Source organism: Heptranchias perlo, chromosome 26 (genome assembly GCF_035084215.1).
Source record: "Heptranchias perlo isolate sHepPer1 chromosome 26, sHepPer1.hap1, whole genome shotgun sequence".
In the NCBI taxonomy this organism is placed as follows: Eukaryota; Metazoa; Chordata; class Chondrichthyes; order Hexanchiformes; family Hexanchidae; genus Heptranchias; species Heptranchias perlo.
Window position 1 is genome coordinate 15,884,454 of NC_090350.1, and position 16,797 is coordinate 15,901,250.

The 16,797-nt window shown below is 42.7% G+C and overlaps 1 protein-coding gene across 3 annotated transcripts; it reads right to left on the reverse strand.

Moving 5' to 3' along the window:
• Positions 1-2,946: 2,946 nt before the first annotated feature.
• meaf6 (MYST/Esa1-associated factor 6) lies at positions 2,947-16,238 on the reverse strand. Of its 3 annotated transcripts, XM_068006440.1 has the most exons (7): positions 16,067-16,238; positions 13,528-13,643; positions 12,022-12,109; positions 11,866-11,911; positions 10,959-11,154; positions 4,668-4,701; positions 2,947-3,839 (listed from the first exon to the last, which is right to left on the reverse strand). In XM_068006440.1, exons 1-7 carry the CDS (start codon positions 16,154-16,156, stop codon positions 3,831-3,833), a joined length of 579 nt encoding a protein of 192 aa, XP_067862541.1. In that variant the 5' UTR covers positions 16,157-16,238; the 3' UTR covers positions 2,947-3,830. The 3 variants fall into 3 exon arrangements, with proteins under 3 accessions (XP_067862541.1, XP_067862544.1, XP_067862543.1); XM_068006443.1 differs by lacking the exons at positions 13,528-13,643; positions 16,067-16,238 and adding an exon at positions 12,291-12,457; XM_068006442.1 differs by lacking the exons at positions 2,947-3,839; positions 4,668-4,701 and adding an exon at positions 10,143-10,191.
• Between the last annotated feature and the right edge of the window lie 559 nt (positions 16,239-16,797).

The following is a 16,797-nucleotide window of genomic DNA, read 5'->3' on the forward strand; positions in this document are numbered from 1 at the left end:
CAAGCACAGAATTTAAACTCTTAACAATTTAGTACAGTATAATATCAAACTAGCTTTGAACTGGGATAAAAAAAAAGTTCTTCAAAAAAATTGTAAGGGATTTTTAAGTCTGTAGTAACAAAATTCAACTTCATAATCGCACGTCATGTGAAAAATGTACATCCGGTAGATACCTGGACAGATTTGGTGCCGCACGCTTAGTAATTTTTAGTTCCAACACAACACAAAATGTAGTATAAACAGTGTAAAATTGCAGCAGATTCAGACTTGAACTGGGAGGAAAACTCCTATTTATACAGGTGTGTATGTAGATCTAGAAAATACAAATTAAGGCTCTGATATTGCAAATGGGCGCATCACAGTGAATAACTTATAACCAGAGACAATAATCACTAGGCAAACCACCATAACAGTATCTCCCATAACTTCTGATCACCAACTGTTTGATGTTTTCTGTGGCTGTGGAGATACTTGTACCATTAACGACAGATGGTATAAACATGCGCTTATATTTCTGTACACAGATTGACAGCCATAATCTCCCATGCGTGTGTACACTTGTTCTACTGAAACTTGTGACTGAGCATAAGCAAAATTCACTTTGTATAACCACATTTTTAAAACAGGTACTGCCCATGTTAATAATTATTAAGGTTCTATCTGCAATCTTCTGTGCTTGTAGTGTTTACATTAGGTTGTATGGAAACACAGGGCATTCTAAGAGAAGTATCTTCTAGCTCAAAAGTGACAATTCAGTTGAAAACAAAACACTGCAGACCATGCAGATTTTTTAAAAAGTGAAAAAAATTTGGTCATTTAAACAAAAAAAACTCTCAACCCTGCCAATAGCTCCTCCAACAAATTACTTGGGACTCTGGCATTACATTATACAGTAAATAGCAGAGTTCTGCTAAGTGTCTTTCTGAAAGGCTACTACTGGTTGGTCAACTGAAACTTGAGAAAGTTGTGAAGAAAGAATTTGCATTTATATAGCATCCTTCACGACCTCAGGATGTCACAAAGCCTCACCGCCAATTAAGTACTTTTGAAGTACAGTCACTGTTGTAATGCAGGAAATGTTACAGTACCCAACAATTACACGCTTATTATGGGCAGCCACCTACATCTGGCAAACGGTGCTAACCATTTGCTATTACTACAGGAGTCAATTACAAAGACGCCGCTTATAACGTATTAAGCGCGACGACTATTTTGAGCAGTTCAATAAGTACTCACCCTGTACTTACCAATTTAAAAGGCTCTGCTGATTTCAGCCAAAGTCGGGTCTTTAAGCAGCTTCAATCAGCTGCTCGCACCTCGTTCAAATGCGATTACCTTTGTGATGAGATTCTGGATGCAACTGCTAACAATTAGGAGATGATGTGGAGATGCCGGTGATGGACTGGGGTTGACAATTGTAAACAATTTTACAACACCAAGTTATAGTCCAGCAATTTTATTTTAAATTCACACCTGAGGAAGGAGGTAGCCTCCGAAAGCTTGTGAATTTAAAATAAAATTGCTGGACTATAACTTGGTGTTGTAAAATTGTTTACAAACAACAATTAGGAGAGGCAGCTGCTAAGTGGGAGTTCCTGTCTTTTTTTAAAAAAATAACCTTTTTTGGTTTACCGTCCACTGCGTACAGCGGGCAAATCGGGTCAACGCCAACGCTCCCGCTACAACCGGTGGGGACTGTATGTTATAACATATACAGATACTGATTCTCTAAGTAAAATTCAGTGTATTACTGCACAATACATAGAGTCTGCTATTTGTCATAACTCAATAAAACACATTATTACTGTACTTTTCAACTCAAATCATGCCGTTCTAATACGAGATCCTTCCTCTTGCCACCAAAGACCATAAAACACCACAGAAAACTAAAGAATATACTTCCTCCATAATCGAACTGTAGAGAAAATGGGCAGGTCAGTGTGTTTCATATCGGAGGTTGAAATGATAGAAATAACACCGATAAAGCATTTGACTTTTCCTCCTCTAGGTTAGTTGTTATTTCTTGTAAAACATTCCAAGCCCTGTGTTGCTTTAAATATCAGTTATCATTCGCCAGTAGAGTTCAGTGTATTACACAATATGCACTGGAAGGTTAGTTGCTATTGAAACAGCATGTTGCTACACAAAGCCTATGATTCTTGTTGAAACAAAATCCCCGCCACCACCACCACCACCACCACCCTGCCCCATTCCCAAACCTACCAATTTGCACAGGCAGGCAGCACGCAAACATTTGGTGGCCATTAGTGATGGAGATGTCAAATGGAAGACAATTCTATGCTCTATATAAAAAACAAATGAAGAACTTCCTTTTATACGGCACCCGTCTCAAAGCGCTTCATAGTCAAAGACTTACTTCAGAAGGCAGTCACTATTATGCAGGGAAACATGACAGACAACTTGCATACGGCAAGGTCCCACAAACAGCAATGAGACGAATGACCACTTAATCTATTTTGGTGGCAATGATTGAGGAATAAATGGTCAGGACACTGGGAGAAGTCCCCTGCTCTTGTTATAATAGTGCCATTGAATTTTTTACATCCAACTGAATAACCAGGCAGATCCTCGGTTTATCGTCTCATCTAAAAGACTGCATCTTCTTACAGTGCAGCACTCCCTCAATACTGCACTAAAGCATCAGCCTAGATTATCAAGTCCTGGAGCTGGGCTTGAATGCTTGACCTTCTAACTCAAGAGATGAGGGTAATGCCATTGTGCCAAGGCTGGCACCAGTTGGGGAGAGCGCTCAAGGTTGTTATACATATTTAGCTTTCGGACTGTGTAAAACACTGAAGCCCCAATCATGCTTTGATGCTATAGTTCATACTTACCAGCATGATGTCAAGTATCCCTCATGTCGAATATTACTGGTGTTTTTGAAAGCAGGTGCTGCCTCTGTACAATAACTGTAATTACTGCTAATTATATTTAATTTCTTTAATACAAAATGGTCACAAATCCATCTTTCCTCTTAAAAAAAATAATAAAGCCATGTGTCCAAAAAACAAAGTCATAATTGTACAAATTAAAAGGTAATATTTATACATACAATATCCAAAGCACAACAAAATATAATGGGTTCAAAAAATAAAACCACGTGTTGCTATTAAATCTAACTCCATTGAGTCCATTTAGAAATATCTGGAGATTATGGCCTTCTGTGCTGTTCTCACACTCTCCCTCTCACAGCTGCACAAGGCTTTGACACCAAAATGAGAGCACTGTGCCTGCGTACAAAATCTGTCAAGACTATATCAAGCACAGAAGAAAACGCTTTAAATGAAGTTCAGGGCAAAGAAAAATGAACTGCCAATTCGTACTCGAAACGTGAAATAGTGATGGCATCACCAGCATTTAGGAACTTCCAACAAGAGATTTAAAATCGAATTTTACCAAATGAAAAACATACCATGTTTTATGCAGAATAAAGTCTCACATAATGCCACTGGTAACATCAAATGGTCAAACTGTAACACAGACTTAAAAGCGACCAATTAATTCCCTCCCTGGCCTCCCCCCCATCCCATGACAATTTAAATTGACTATAAAACCCAGTGCGTGCTGTACTTGTACAAATAACAAACTATTGGACTGTAACCATACAGCGACGTTCAATAGAACACAGATCAGATGCAGCGCATAAAGATGCGAGGTGGCCTCAAACACCAGGATGAGGCACAGCTGCTTTGCTGTGGTATTGAGTTCAGTAAAAATCACTGTGAACGTCTGGAGCGAACTGGTTTTAATGCTGTATGTCCACGTTCTTTAAACCTGGATCTTGGCATCCGCAACTGGCAAGAGTTTCTTTAGTAATCCTGTGTAAGTAATGAAAAAGTAAAATTTACATCACAAATCAAAGAAGTGTTCCATGTATTTTCTCAGCTAGGCACTTATGTCCAGAACAGATAAGATAAGCTAGGAATTAAGGGTCCAACGATTATATATTGAAGTACTGTTGAAAGTTAAAGATTCAATTTGAACGTAAAATGCCCAATGCCCTGTTTATATTACTAAACTGAAGAATTTAATACAAGATTAATTCCATAACTGCACATCAAGTTTTGCTTAATCGACTCTGAATCAGATTCCTTCTATCCTGACACCATTATACATTATAGTTCTAAAGCAAGAAAATCTCACCTGTGTATATGCTATTTTCAGTTCATACGCAGTTGTAGTCTGGATGTAAAATTTGTTACATTAACATACTTAAATGGTGACACATGTAGTACAGTGTTCACTACTTTGTGCAGTACAGTTTATACAAAGGACAGCACATTAAGTCATTATTTAAAACAATTATTCCTTCCTTCCAGACACGTGCCTTCGACTCATCTGCTCCACAGAACAGGGATCTCTCCTGCTGGTCACAGGGAGACTTGTTCCAATGGAGTTTTCTATTTAAAATATATTTTCTTTTTGCTTAACATAACAGAATCACTGGTCTCCCAATGAGAGCTGTTCTTGGGGCTAACCCATCAAATGTTAAATTACAAATGTTACAATCAGCTATCTTGCATCAACATCTACACCAGACGATTCTATTTGAAGTCAGTTTCATTATGTCAGCTCATACCACACTGTTACCCCACAAAATTGTAAAAAATACCACAAGAAAAAAAATTACAAGAATTCATACTCACAGTTCTTGGTTTTTTATTCAGCTTGATATCAATCCTGTAATTAAACAGAAGAATTATACCGTGGAAACCAGCTACAGCTTCTTTAAAATCACAACACTTACCATCTATTGATATTGAACAGCAACACTAAAAACATCAAACCACTTCAGTTACAGGACAGTCTAATTTTTCTGTCTTTGCTATGTAAATAAAGATTAAACAGTTGTCTCTCTGCAACTGGTTGCTTTATTTCAAACTGCCCAATGCTCAACTTACCCCACTAAAAGGAAACTTGTACAAACTGATGCTGAAAAACCTTTCATTGTGGCAGCTTTCCAAATTGAAATTCATGTGCCCCAGCATGCAAAGAGGTGAATTTGATGATTGCTAGGCCAATCACCGAGATTAAGAACTCATTTGAGGTCCAGAAGGTCTTGTTCTCCTGTTTAAAACAGAGAGTAGGAATAAATGGGTCATTTTCAGGTTGGCAGGTTGTAACTAGTGGGGAGCTGCAAGGATCAGTGCTGGGGCCTCAGCTCTATAGAAAAGCAGAATATTTTTTTTAAAAGGTGAGACTAAGAAATGTTGGTAGTCAGAGGGATTTGGGTGTCCTTTTACAGAATCACAGAAAGTTAACATGCAGGTACAGCAAGCAATTAGGAAGGCAAATAGTATGTTAGCCTTTATTGCAAGGGGGTTGGAGTATAAAAGTACGGAGGTCTTTCTGCAATTATATAGGGCTCTTGAGAGACCACACCTGGAGTACTGTGTAGTACAGTTCTGGCCTCCTTACCTAAGGAAGGATATACTTGTCTTAGAGGGGGTGCCACAATAATTCACTAGATTGATTCCTGGGATGAGAGGGTTGTCCTATGAGGAGAGATTGAGTGGAATGGGCCTATCTTCTCTAGAGTTTAGAAGAATGCGAGGTGCCCTCTTTCAAACATGTAAAATCTTAGAGGGATTGATAGGGTAGTTGCTGAGAGGCTGTTTCCCCTGGCTGGAGAGTTTAGATCTAGAGGTCATAGTCTCAAGATAAGGAGTCTGGGCTGGATTTGATTCAAGAGGTGGACAGAGTATGCAAACCCATGAGGCAAGCCATATTTTCCTGTAGTATTTCAAAATGGCGACTTGTTAACTATCCCATCTTTATCTCTCGCAGTTCCAGTCTTACAGATCTCATGACAGAGCATCATCATTCTCATCCTTCTCATTAACAGGTCCACAGGAAATAACGGCAGCTGATGCATGACAGTGAAATATAATCTGTGCTCATCCACTTATTCTGATGTAAACTACACTATTCATAAACTTCAAACATGCTAGCTTAAAATACAAAAAGGTTAATTGCCAAAAAATGTAACATTAGAAACCAAATTCTTCAGTCATCCATTCCATATCTTTGGCTTGTTTTGTCTCCGATTACTGAAAGGTCTTAAGCTTTGATAATAAAGATAAAAGAGATGCTAAGTTTACAGTTGAGAACCTGTGGAGCATTATCAGTACCCAAAATCCTGTCCATTTGTAAACTGTAGTTACGTGCCAGGGTCATGGATGTCACTGAGCGGCTACAGGGCATTCTCAAGGGGGAGGGTGAGCAGGCAGAGGTCGTGGTCCACATTGGGACCAACGACATAGGTAGGAAGGGAGATGAGGTCCTGCATCAAGAATTTAGGGAGCTAGGTAGCAGATTAAAGAGCAGGACCTCAAAGGTTGTAATCTCTGGATTACTCCCAGTGCCACGGGCTAGTGAGTATAGAAATAGGAGGATAGAACAGATGAATGCGTGGCTAAAGAGTTGGTGCAGGAGGGAGGGTTTCAGTTTCCTGGATCACTGGGCCTGCTTCTGGGGAAGGTGGGACTTGTACAAGTCGGACGGGTTGCACCTGAACCAGAGCGGGACAAATATCCTTGCGGGGAGGTTTGCTAGCACTGTTGGGGGGGGTTTAAACTAACTTGGCAGGGGGATGGGATACAGAGTGGAGCTACAATAGGGGGTGATGTGCAGCCAAATATAGAGAAAAAAACCTGTCAGCTTGGAAGACAGGGCAAATATGTAAGGGCAAGGCTGGATGGCATCTATTTTAATGCAAGGAGTCTTGCGAATAAGGTGGATGAACTGAAGGTGTTGATAAACACATGGGAGTATGATATTGTTGCTGTCACAGAGACATGGTTGAGGGAGGGGCAAGACTGGCAGCTCAATATTCCGGGGTACAGAATCTTCAGGCGAGACAGAGGGGGAGGTATAAGAGGAGGGGGGGTCGCAATATTAATTAAAGAATCAATTACTGCCATAAGGAGGGATGATATATTAGCAGGTTCCTCTAATGAGGCCATATGGGTGGAGCTTAAAAACAAAAAGGGGGCAAGCACTTTGATGGGAGTGTACTATAGGCCCCCAAACAGTCAGGGGGAGATCGAGGAACAGATATGTAGGCAAATCTCAGAAAATTGTGCAAATAATAGGGTAATAATCGTGGGGGATTTCAACTTCCCCAATATTAACTGGGATACTCAGAGTGTAAAAGGCTTAGAGGGTACAAAATTCTTAACGTGCATCCAGGAGAGCTTTTTGAGCCAGCATGTAGAAAGTCCTACAAGAGAGGGGGCGGTACTGGACCTAATTCTAGGGAATGTGGCCGGCCAAGTGGAAGAGGTGCTAGTAGGTGAGCACTTTGGTGACAGTGACCATAATTTGGTGAGATTTAAGGTGGTCATGGAAAAGGACAGGGAGGGGCCGGAAATAAAGGTTCTAAATTGGGGGAAGGCCGATTTTAATAGGATAAGGCAGGATCTGGCCAAAATGGACTGGGATCAGCTGCTTGTAGGAAAATCCGCATCGGAGCAATGGGAGTCTTTCAGAAGGGAGATTGAGACCATACAATGGCATCATGTTCCCGTAAAGGTCAAGGGTGGTTCCAAGAACTCCAGGGAACCTTGGATGTCAGGGGATATACGAGAATGGATTAGGAAAAAAAGGAGGGCTTTTGGCAGATACAAAAGGCTAAAGACGGAGGAAGCCCTAGAGGAGTACAAAAAGTGCAGGGGGATACTTAAAAAAGAAATTAGGAGATCAAGGAGGGGCCATGAAATAACACTGGCGAGCAAAATAAAGGAAAATCCTAAGATGTTTTATAAGTATATTAAGGGTAAGAGGATGACTAGGGAAAAAATAGGGCCCATTAGGGACAAAAATGGCAATGTGCGTGTGGAGCCGGCAGATGTAGGAGGGGTTCTAAATGAATTTTTTGCATCTGTTTTCACTATGGAGAAGGACGATGTAGACATAGAAATACGGCAGGGGAACTGTGATATACTCGAACATATTAACATCGAGCGGGAGGAGGTATTGGCGGTTTTAGCAGGCCTAAAAATGGATAAATCCCCAGGCCCGGACGAAATGTATCCCAGGCTACTGTGTGAGGCAAAGGAGGAGATTGCGGGGGCTCTGACACATATATTCAGAACCTCTCTGGCCACAGGGGATGTGCCAGAGGACTGGAGAACCGCTAATGTAATACCATTATTCAAGAAGGGGAGTAGGGAAAAACCGGGGAACTACAGGCCAGTGAGCCTAACATCAGTGGTAGGAAAATTATTGGAAAAAATTCTGAAGGACAAAATTAGTCTCCACTTGGAGAAGCAAGGATTAATCAGGGATAGTCAACATGGCTTTGTCAAGGGAAGATCATGTCTGACTAATTTGATTGAATTTTTTGAGGGGGTGACTAGGCGTGTGGATGAGGGTAACGCAGTGGATGTGGTATACATGGATTTCAGTAAGGCCTTCGATAAAGTCCCCCACAGGAGACTGGTCAAGAAGGTACGAGCCCATGGAATCCAGGGTGCCTTGGCACTTTGGATACAATACTGGCTTAGTGGCAGAAGGCAGAGGGTGATGGTCGAAGGTTGTTTTTGTGACTGGAAGCCTGTGGCCAGTGGGGTACCACAGGGATCGGTGCTGGGTCCCTTGCTGTTTGTGGTCTACATTAATGACTTGGATATGAATGTAAAAGGTATGATCAGTAAGTTCGCTGATGATACAAAGATTGGTAGGGTGGTAAATAGTGAGGAGGATAGCCTCAGTCTGCAGGACGATATAGATGGGTTGGTCAGATGGGCGGAACAGTGGCAAATGGAATTTAACCCGGAAAAGTGCGAGGTGATGCACTTTGGAGGGACTAACAAGGCAAGGGAATACACAATGAATGGGAGGACCCTAGGCAAGACAGAGGGTCAGAGGGATCTTGGTGTGCAAGTTCACAGATCCCTGAAGGTGGCGGAACAGGTAGATAAGGTGGTAAAGAAGGCATATGGGATACTTGCCTTTATTAGCCGAGGCATAGAATATAAGAGCAAGGAGGTTATGATGGAGCTGTATAAAACACTGGTTAGGCCACAGCTGGAGTACTGTGTGCAGTTCTGGTCGCCACACTACAGGAAGGATGTGATCGCTTTGGAGAGGGTGCAGAGGAGATTCACCAGGATGTTACCAGGGCTGGAGCGCTTCAGCTATGAAGAGAGACTGGGAAGATTGGGTTTGTTTTCCTTGGAGCAGAGGAGGCTGAGGGGGGACATGATTGAGGTGTACAAAATTATGAGGGGCACAGATAGGATGGATACTAAGGAGCTTTTTCCCTTCGTTGAGGGTTCTATAACAAGGGGACATAGATTCAAGGTAAAAGGCGGGAGGTTTAGAGGGGATTTGAGAAAGAACTTTTTCACCCAGAGGGTGGTTGGAGTCTGGAACTCACTGCCTGAAAGGGTTGTGGAGGCAGGAACCCTCACAACATTCAAGAAGCATTTGGATGAGCACTTGAAATGCCATAGCATACAAGGCTACGGACCAAATGCTGGAATATGGGATTAGAGTAGACAGGGCTGATGGCCGGCGCGGACACGATGGGCCGAAGGGCCTCTATCCGTGCTGTATGACTCTGACTCTATGACTCTAGTTATCTATTTGCCATTAGAACGCCTTTTTAGTTAACTTACTGAGGGTCTCTTGTGGCAGAAATTCAGCACTGCAGAATTATTACAAACCGATGGATTTACGTCGTACTTATATTACATTACTGGTGTGAGACTGAACAGCTGTGGAGTGCAAAGGGCAGCCAACAAGACTGAAGTTATACTGTGGGCTCCACTTGGCTTGGATGCATGCCCTGCTTGCCAGCAGAGACCATTACACATGAATGCTCATATGCACGCATAGAGCTCTGCTGTTTGGAAACTATTTTTTATTAGGAGACTCAATACAAAGTTTATGAAGTGCTGCTGTACTGTGACATCATCCTTCTGTTCAGAACATATTTCAAACACGAACTGAATTTAGCGGTTGATAATCAATGCAGATTTTTGATTTACATGCCACCCTAACATGCATAAGCAAATATTCAAACCTATTAGCAAAAGGTACTAAGTATTTCCAGAAAGGTCTACAGTCTACACATCACAGTACAGGGGAATACTCAAAAGACACAGCACATATACTGACAGAAAGCAAACTTACTCAAAGTCATAATCAAACATGCCAGATGGGCTGGATGGCAGCATAAAGGAGGAAAGAAAGCAACACAAGTTAACATACCAGTTATCCAAACCAGAGTCTCAAACGTTTTGGGATGCTGAATTTTTAACAAAAAGGTAATACCACTGGCACTTTGATAAACTTAATGGAGAAATAAATAAATTCAAAAAATAGATATTTTTCACTCAATAGTCACAAGTTCTTCGAAAATAATTAATGAATGTTTTTAAGAAATGTTATTACATGGAATAATATGGAGGTTAATCGAGACTAACCACTTTAATTAGAAAGCAATTGAGCAGTGTGCAGTAGAGTTGATGTTCAGGGAGCAGTGCCCCCACAAACATACACTGAAAAAATGAATGTTGCTTGCACTAAATACTGTCACATTTTTACAAAGTTCACTATTACTGACAGGCTGCCATTCTACTTTCATGATAAAAAGTGGAAGTCCCATACATGTCCTATTTTGTCTCTCACAAAGCCAAGGTAACTGCTACAAGACTCCTCCACCCCAGCCCACACATCTTGGAATCTCTTACATCATAATATCATATGGTACAGCACAGATGGAGGCCATTCGGCCCATCATGCCAGTGCCGGCTCTTTGGTAGAGCTATCCAATTAGTCCCACTCCCCTACTCTTTCCCCATAGTCCTGTAAATTTTTGCCCTTCAAGTATTTATCCAATTCCCCTTTGAAAGTTATTACTGAATCTGCTTCCATCACTCTTTCAGACAGTGCATTCCAAATCATAACAACTCGCTGTACAAAGTTACCTGTGTCGGTTTTTGTTTTTCCTTTTCTTGTGACTCCCGTGGTGACTGCTGGACGAGGTGGAGGAGGCTGCTTTCTGAGGCTTCACTCCCTGCAGGTGTGACCCGTCCAGTTCCTCTGTGTCCTCCTGGTTCGGCTCGTTCTCCTGATTCTGGAAGTCTGGCGAATTGTCACTTTCTGTCCCACTACCTGGTTCACCTGACACATTTCACGCACAAGATGTTAGCAGGTTTGAAATGAAACTTTGCATATCCCAGCATAGTTAATTAAGTTCCTCAAATCACCCCCAGCACAAAGTAACAGAAGCACACTGAACAACCTGCATGTATAGCATCAACCTTTAATTATCCAAGTTAAAAATTATTGCTGTGGTGCTTTCTAAAGTATATACTCACACAATATACATCAAGCACTTTAGAACTTGCTTCCAATTATGAAATAATCACTATATATCATCTCGTGAACCATGACATATACTGCACTGTAGACACCATTATAACTTTGCACTGTTTTCAATATCATTTTTACACTATTACTATTAACTGTTTGAAGATATGAGTTTTTATTTCATTGACACAGTAATGAAAATAGCAAAGACAGCAAAAAGCTTGTTCAGATTAAAATCAATTACAAAATGTGAGGATGTCAGAGATGCAATTAATTTGGAACACTACTTCAAGCAACTGCAGAGCCTATTTAGCAATAATTTAATTTAAACACCTCTACTCTTCTCTTCCTCAACCGCACCCCCCCCATCCCTGCCAATTAAAACAAACATTTCTGAAGAGAATGCCCCAGTACAATCCTACTTTCAGCCAAACTGCATATTACTTGTCTACTCAAGACACTTTCAGGTGGACAAGTATACATTAAGCTCGATAGGAAGTGATACTTAGTTCTAAGACTTACGTTTTTCCACCAGTTGGTCCTGGACACCAGCCAAAGCACTTACTGCCTGCAACAAAAGAGGAATCAGTAAACACTGCTAAACACACGACACAATAAATCGAGCATGCAAATTGTAAATATTCTGTAATAAGGCACAAGAAAAGTTATTTTACTCACTGCTACTGAAGTAACAGAGGACTTGCTAAAGAGACGTTCTGCTTCTTTAAACTTCCTGTTCCTTCGATCGTTCTTGCTGTTGGTGTTTCTGAAACAGAATACAGCTATTAATATGTGAAGTATTTACCATTCAATAGCTGAAGTGTACAACTCCCCTCATGCTGATCGCAGCTGCCCTAACCAGGATAGGTGCTAAGCCAACAGCACAGGAAAGGTCGAGGGGGGGTGGGGGGTGGGGGGAAATCAAAGAGCAAGTCACCCTCCCTCACCTCAGTGACAGGTCACACAGAGCACTGGCAGGCCTCCAGGAGTAAGCTGTCCACTTTCCTCCAGTATAGACTGCACAGGATGAAGTGATCCAAAGAGATAGAGGAGGGGAGAAAACACAGGACAAAAGATTGTTTTTGCTTTTTGTAAACATGTTTACTTCCTGATTCTTGTTTCCTTAAACTCAGAGAGCAACCAGAAAGTCCATTTAAAATACTTTCTGCCATGGCCAAACACACTGCACTGATACACCGAACAATTACTTGTAAAATGCCATACATTCGGAACATACTGCTACCATTTGTTTGTGGACCAACATCCCAAAGATATAATTGGTCTTCATTCACTCCCCGATCAATTAATATAAGTCAGTATCTCCTGCTCGCCAACTGCAGTCCCATCACATAGGACACTGGCACAGCCCTAAAAACAAACTACCTACCCTCCTCACTGGAAAACCATTTCACCCTGCAGCAATCTGCACTCTTCTCTCGAAGGTGCTGACTCCTAGCTGGGTATGATTCCGCAGGGCCCACTGCCCTCCGGTACCTTCAAATTCTTCGTGTGTCGGTTCAGGCAATCAAGTGTTTGCAAACTTTTCAACTCTGGGGATATCACAGCCGAGCCCACTGCTGTCATCACCAACATCCACACACATGCATGTTCCAGAGCAGTAAAAGGACAGTGATCAGGAATAGAAACGCTGGTATACAATTTCCTGGCCTTTGCCCAGGGGTGTTGAGGCCAACTGTCCTCGTCCAAGTACTGACCCAGCTGAGGTGGGCTAATGTGGCCCAGGCCAGAGATCAATCCAGAGACCTTTGTGACTCGGTTTTATACCGGGCAGTGCTTTTATTAACTAAACTATTGGAAAGCCCACCCAGAAGAACTCATTGCAATTTTTTGTACATACAGAAGAGTCTGCATTCAGATTCCAATACACCTGAATAAAGTCAGAGTTTAGTGCGACATACCTAGTCTACGAAAGTGATACAAAAAAATCTTTAAAATGTCACAATAAAATTGGAAAATTATGATACAATCACAATAAATATGATCATTCTTGATGTCCAACTTTTCTATTCACAATTTGGTAATAGAGTCAATAATCAAAAAAATTGTATAAAATCCATTGCAGGATTTATGTAGGTTTTCAGAACCAGACTTGAAGATTTGCCAACATTTTGAGGGGGTCACTTTGGAAGCTCCAAGTACAAGAGCTCTTGCTGTTAAACATACTTCTGATTGGTTAGGTAACGATCCCATCCTCGAATGATATTCCCATACATCTGAGTATCTTCCAAATAACTGCCTTCAAAGGCATAGATCTGCCGTTCCAAGTTTGCCAAAGTCTCCTGTAAAAACAGTAAGTTATGTAAATATTTGTATAACTGTTGTGGAAGAAAAACGATCTGCTGTGCAGAGAAGTGTTTCAGCCAGTTTATCGTTTCAGACAAGCATGGAAAATGGGGTGACAAAAAAGTAATTTACAGGACTAGGAAAGAAAAATAAATGCTTTCGGTCAGCATACAAATCGCTCTCTTTAAATTCTTTGTGCCTGCAAATATATGATGCATGACAATGAATGATACACGACAGGCTACACTAACCTATCACTGAGTATCCTGGAGGGGAAAGCCAAGTCTCATTGCAGGCACATATCTTTGTCAAAGTCCCTCACTTAGACCTGGCTTAAGCAGTTGTTGACAAGTAAGCCTGGTACTGCACTTGGATATGTAAAACATTAAGGTAATTAACACAGTACCCGCACCTCAGGAAGGATACATTTGCCTTGGAGGGGGTGCAGCGCAGATTCGCCAGAATACTGGGGCTTAAAGGGTTAAATTATGAAGACAGGTTGAATAAACTTGGCTTGTATTCCCTTGAGTGCAGAAGATTGAGGGGCGATCTGATCGAGGTGTTTAAAATGTTAAAAGGATTCGATAGGGTAGATACAGAGAAACTATTTCCTCTGGTGAAAGAATCAAGAACAAGGGGACATAATCTTAAAATTAGGGCGAAGCCATTTAGGAAAGAAATCAGGAAGCATTTTTCCATACAAAAAGTAGTAGAAATCTGGATTTCTCTCCCCCAAAACGCTGTGGATTCTGGGACAATTGGAGCTTTCAAGACTGAGAGCGATAGGATTTTTGTTAGGTAAGGGTATCAAGGGATATGGAGCTAAGGCAGGTAAATGAATTTGAGGTACAGATCAGCCATGATTTAATTGAATGGCTCCAGGGGCTGAATGGCTTACTTCTGTTCCTATGTCTTTTAAGACAAATAACCATTGCACATCCAATGAGGAAGCTCTACAAAATGGGACGACTGCTGTCGGACGCTATTACTTGGGGGTGAGATATGAGAACACCCGATCATACATCAGGGTTCAATGCCGACCATGACTGAGTTGCACAGAAATAACTAGATGCTGATGAAGCTCCACACATCCAACTGTATGGAGATGTGTGCCCATGCTTTGGTCAGGAGATGGTGGCTATGCACTCTCACATTTATAGTGACTTATACTACTCACCATGCTGCTCCTGAGAAGCTACTCATACTTGTTGTCTGCCTAGCGAGGACTCAAACCTCTACTTTTCAACTATCTAATGACCAACTAGTCACCATCCTTCTTTGGGAGGCGAGCAGTAAGTACGTAAGTGGGGTCCCTTTAGAGTCCAGATTAGTTCCAAGTTATCAGGCAATGAAAGTTCAGAATCGAAACAACTCTAGTGCAGAAATGGTAATCCAGTACCTAATGATTAGTGAGCCAGAATGGCTAGTTAATGCAAGCTGGAGGGCTAGATCTGACACCTGGGTGAGGGCCAGAATTCTTCCCACTCTGCTCGAGAAAACCCTCCAAGACAAAGCCCTACTGGGTAAGTTGGACAAACTGGAGGACGCTTACCAGTAATCTATGCTGATGTGTAAGCAATTGCTTACACTACTACATCCTATAATAAGAACACATAATAATGATGTTAGTTAGCATGGATAATGTCAACATCTTCATTGTTCCAGAGTACAGGAATTAATAACAAATGCATGGAGTCTAACCTCCTTCAATAATACACGAGCTGATCAATGTACCAGCTAGTAGGAAGCGTGGTGCCCCGTCTGCCCAGGGCACCATCCACACTTGCACTAGTGACAGGGCAGAATGTCAGCTCCAAGTGAATGCTGCTTAATGTTGTTGGTCCCCAGTTGCAATGCCGACTATTCCCAATAACTGATGCACTCCGCTGGGGTTTAAATGGCTCTGAAGACAGTGTGGGAACTGGTGCAGCCTTGGATCCGCGCTCGCTGCTCCCTCTGATCCTGGCGGTGATCAGCATGTGGCCCAGAGGCGGGAAACCGGCGAATGTAAACAGAGCGGGAGAGGGCCTCCGATACCGATCCTCCCACCCGCCCCTTTAATCGGCCGACGGTGCGAACATCCCCTTTTATTGGTTCCCCCCCCCCCCCCCCCCGGGGCCGCCATTCACGGAGTGCTCACGCCGGGTCTCCAGCGCTCAGGCGCCGCTTGCGGGGATTAGTTGCCGCCGCTGAGCCATTTGGGTGTGTTTTTTTCCCGGATCCTGCGCACGCAGCTCCGCCCCTCAGGCCCAACTCTCCCCGGCCTTTCCTGCCTTGGGCTCCCCGGGCCCCAGGCTCTACCGCTGCCGAGACGACACGGGGTCCCGCCTTTTTCTAGAAGCTTCGCGCCAGCTCCCTGCTTATTATCGACGGCTCTCCCCGCCCCCCCCGCCGCCACCCCCGACCGAGTCTCACGTACCGCCAGCTCCTGCTTCCTCTTCACCAGCTCGGCCAATTCCCGGCGGGTGTCCGGAATCTGCGGTGTCTGTGCCTTGTTATGCATCGCCATATTGGAGATGACGAGCGAGAAGGGCCGAAGCTAAACGCTTCTTCAGGCCGCAACCGCAAGGCGCGTCCGTGGACCTCCAACCACCAGGGGGCGCTGTGGCGCGCAGCGCCACCTGCAGCACGGGAGGGTGCATTACACCAGCACATAGCGCCGACTGCAGAACAAGGTGGTGCATTACACCAACACTGTGCCACCTGGAAGGAATCTTCCAACACCAGGTTATAGTCCAACAAATTTATTTTAAAATCACAAGCTTTCGGACGAAGGGGATAATCTCCGAAAGTTTGTGATTTTAAAATAAATTTGTTGGACTATAACCTGGTGTTGGAAGATTCCTTACATTTGTCCACTCCAGTCCATCACCGGCATCTCCACATCATGTGCCACCTGGAGCGTCGTCAATCAGAAGGCAGAGCACATTACATGGATATTAGTAAAATAATTCAACACAATAGCAACAACTTACATTTATATACCGCATTAAGTGTGGCGAAACATTCCAAGGAGCTTCACAGTTTGGGTCAGACCTAAGCAGTAGAAGAGGAATTAAGCAAATAGCCAAAAATAGGGTTGAAAGTTTTTAAGGTTTTTGAAGGCAGGGAGAGATGAATGAGTTTTTGTGAGGTCGAGCTTGAGAGGCT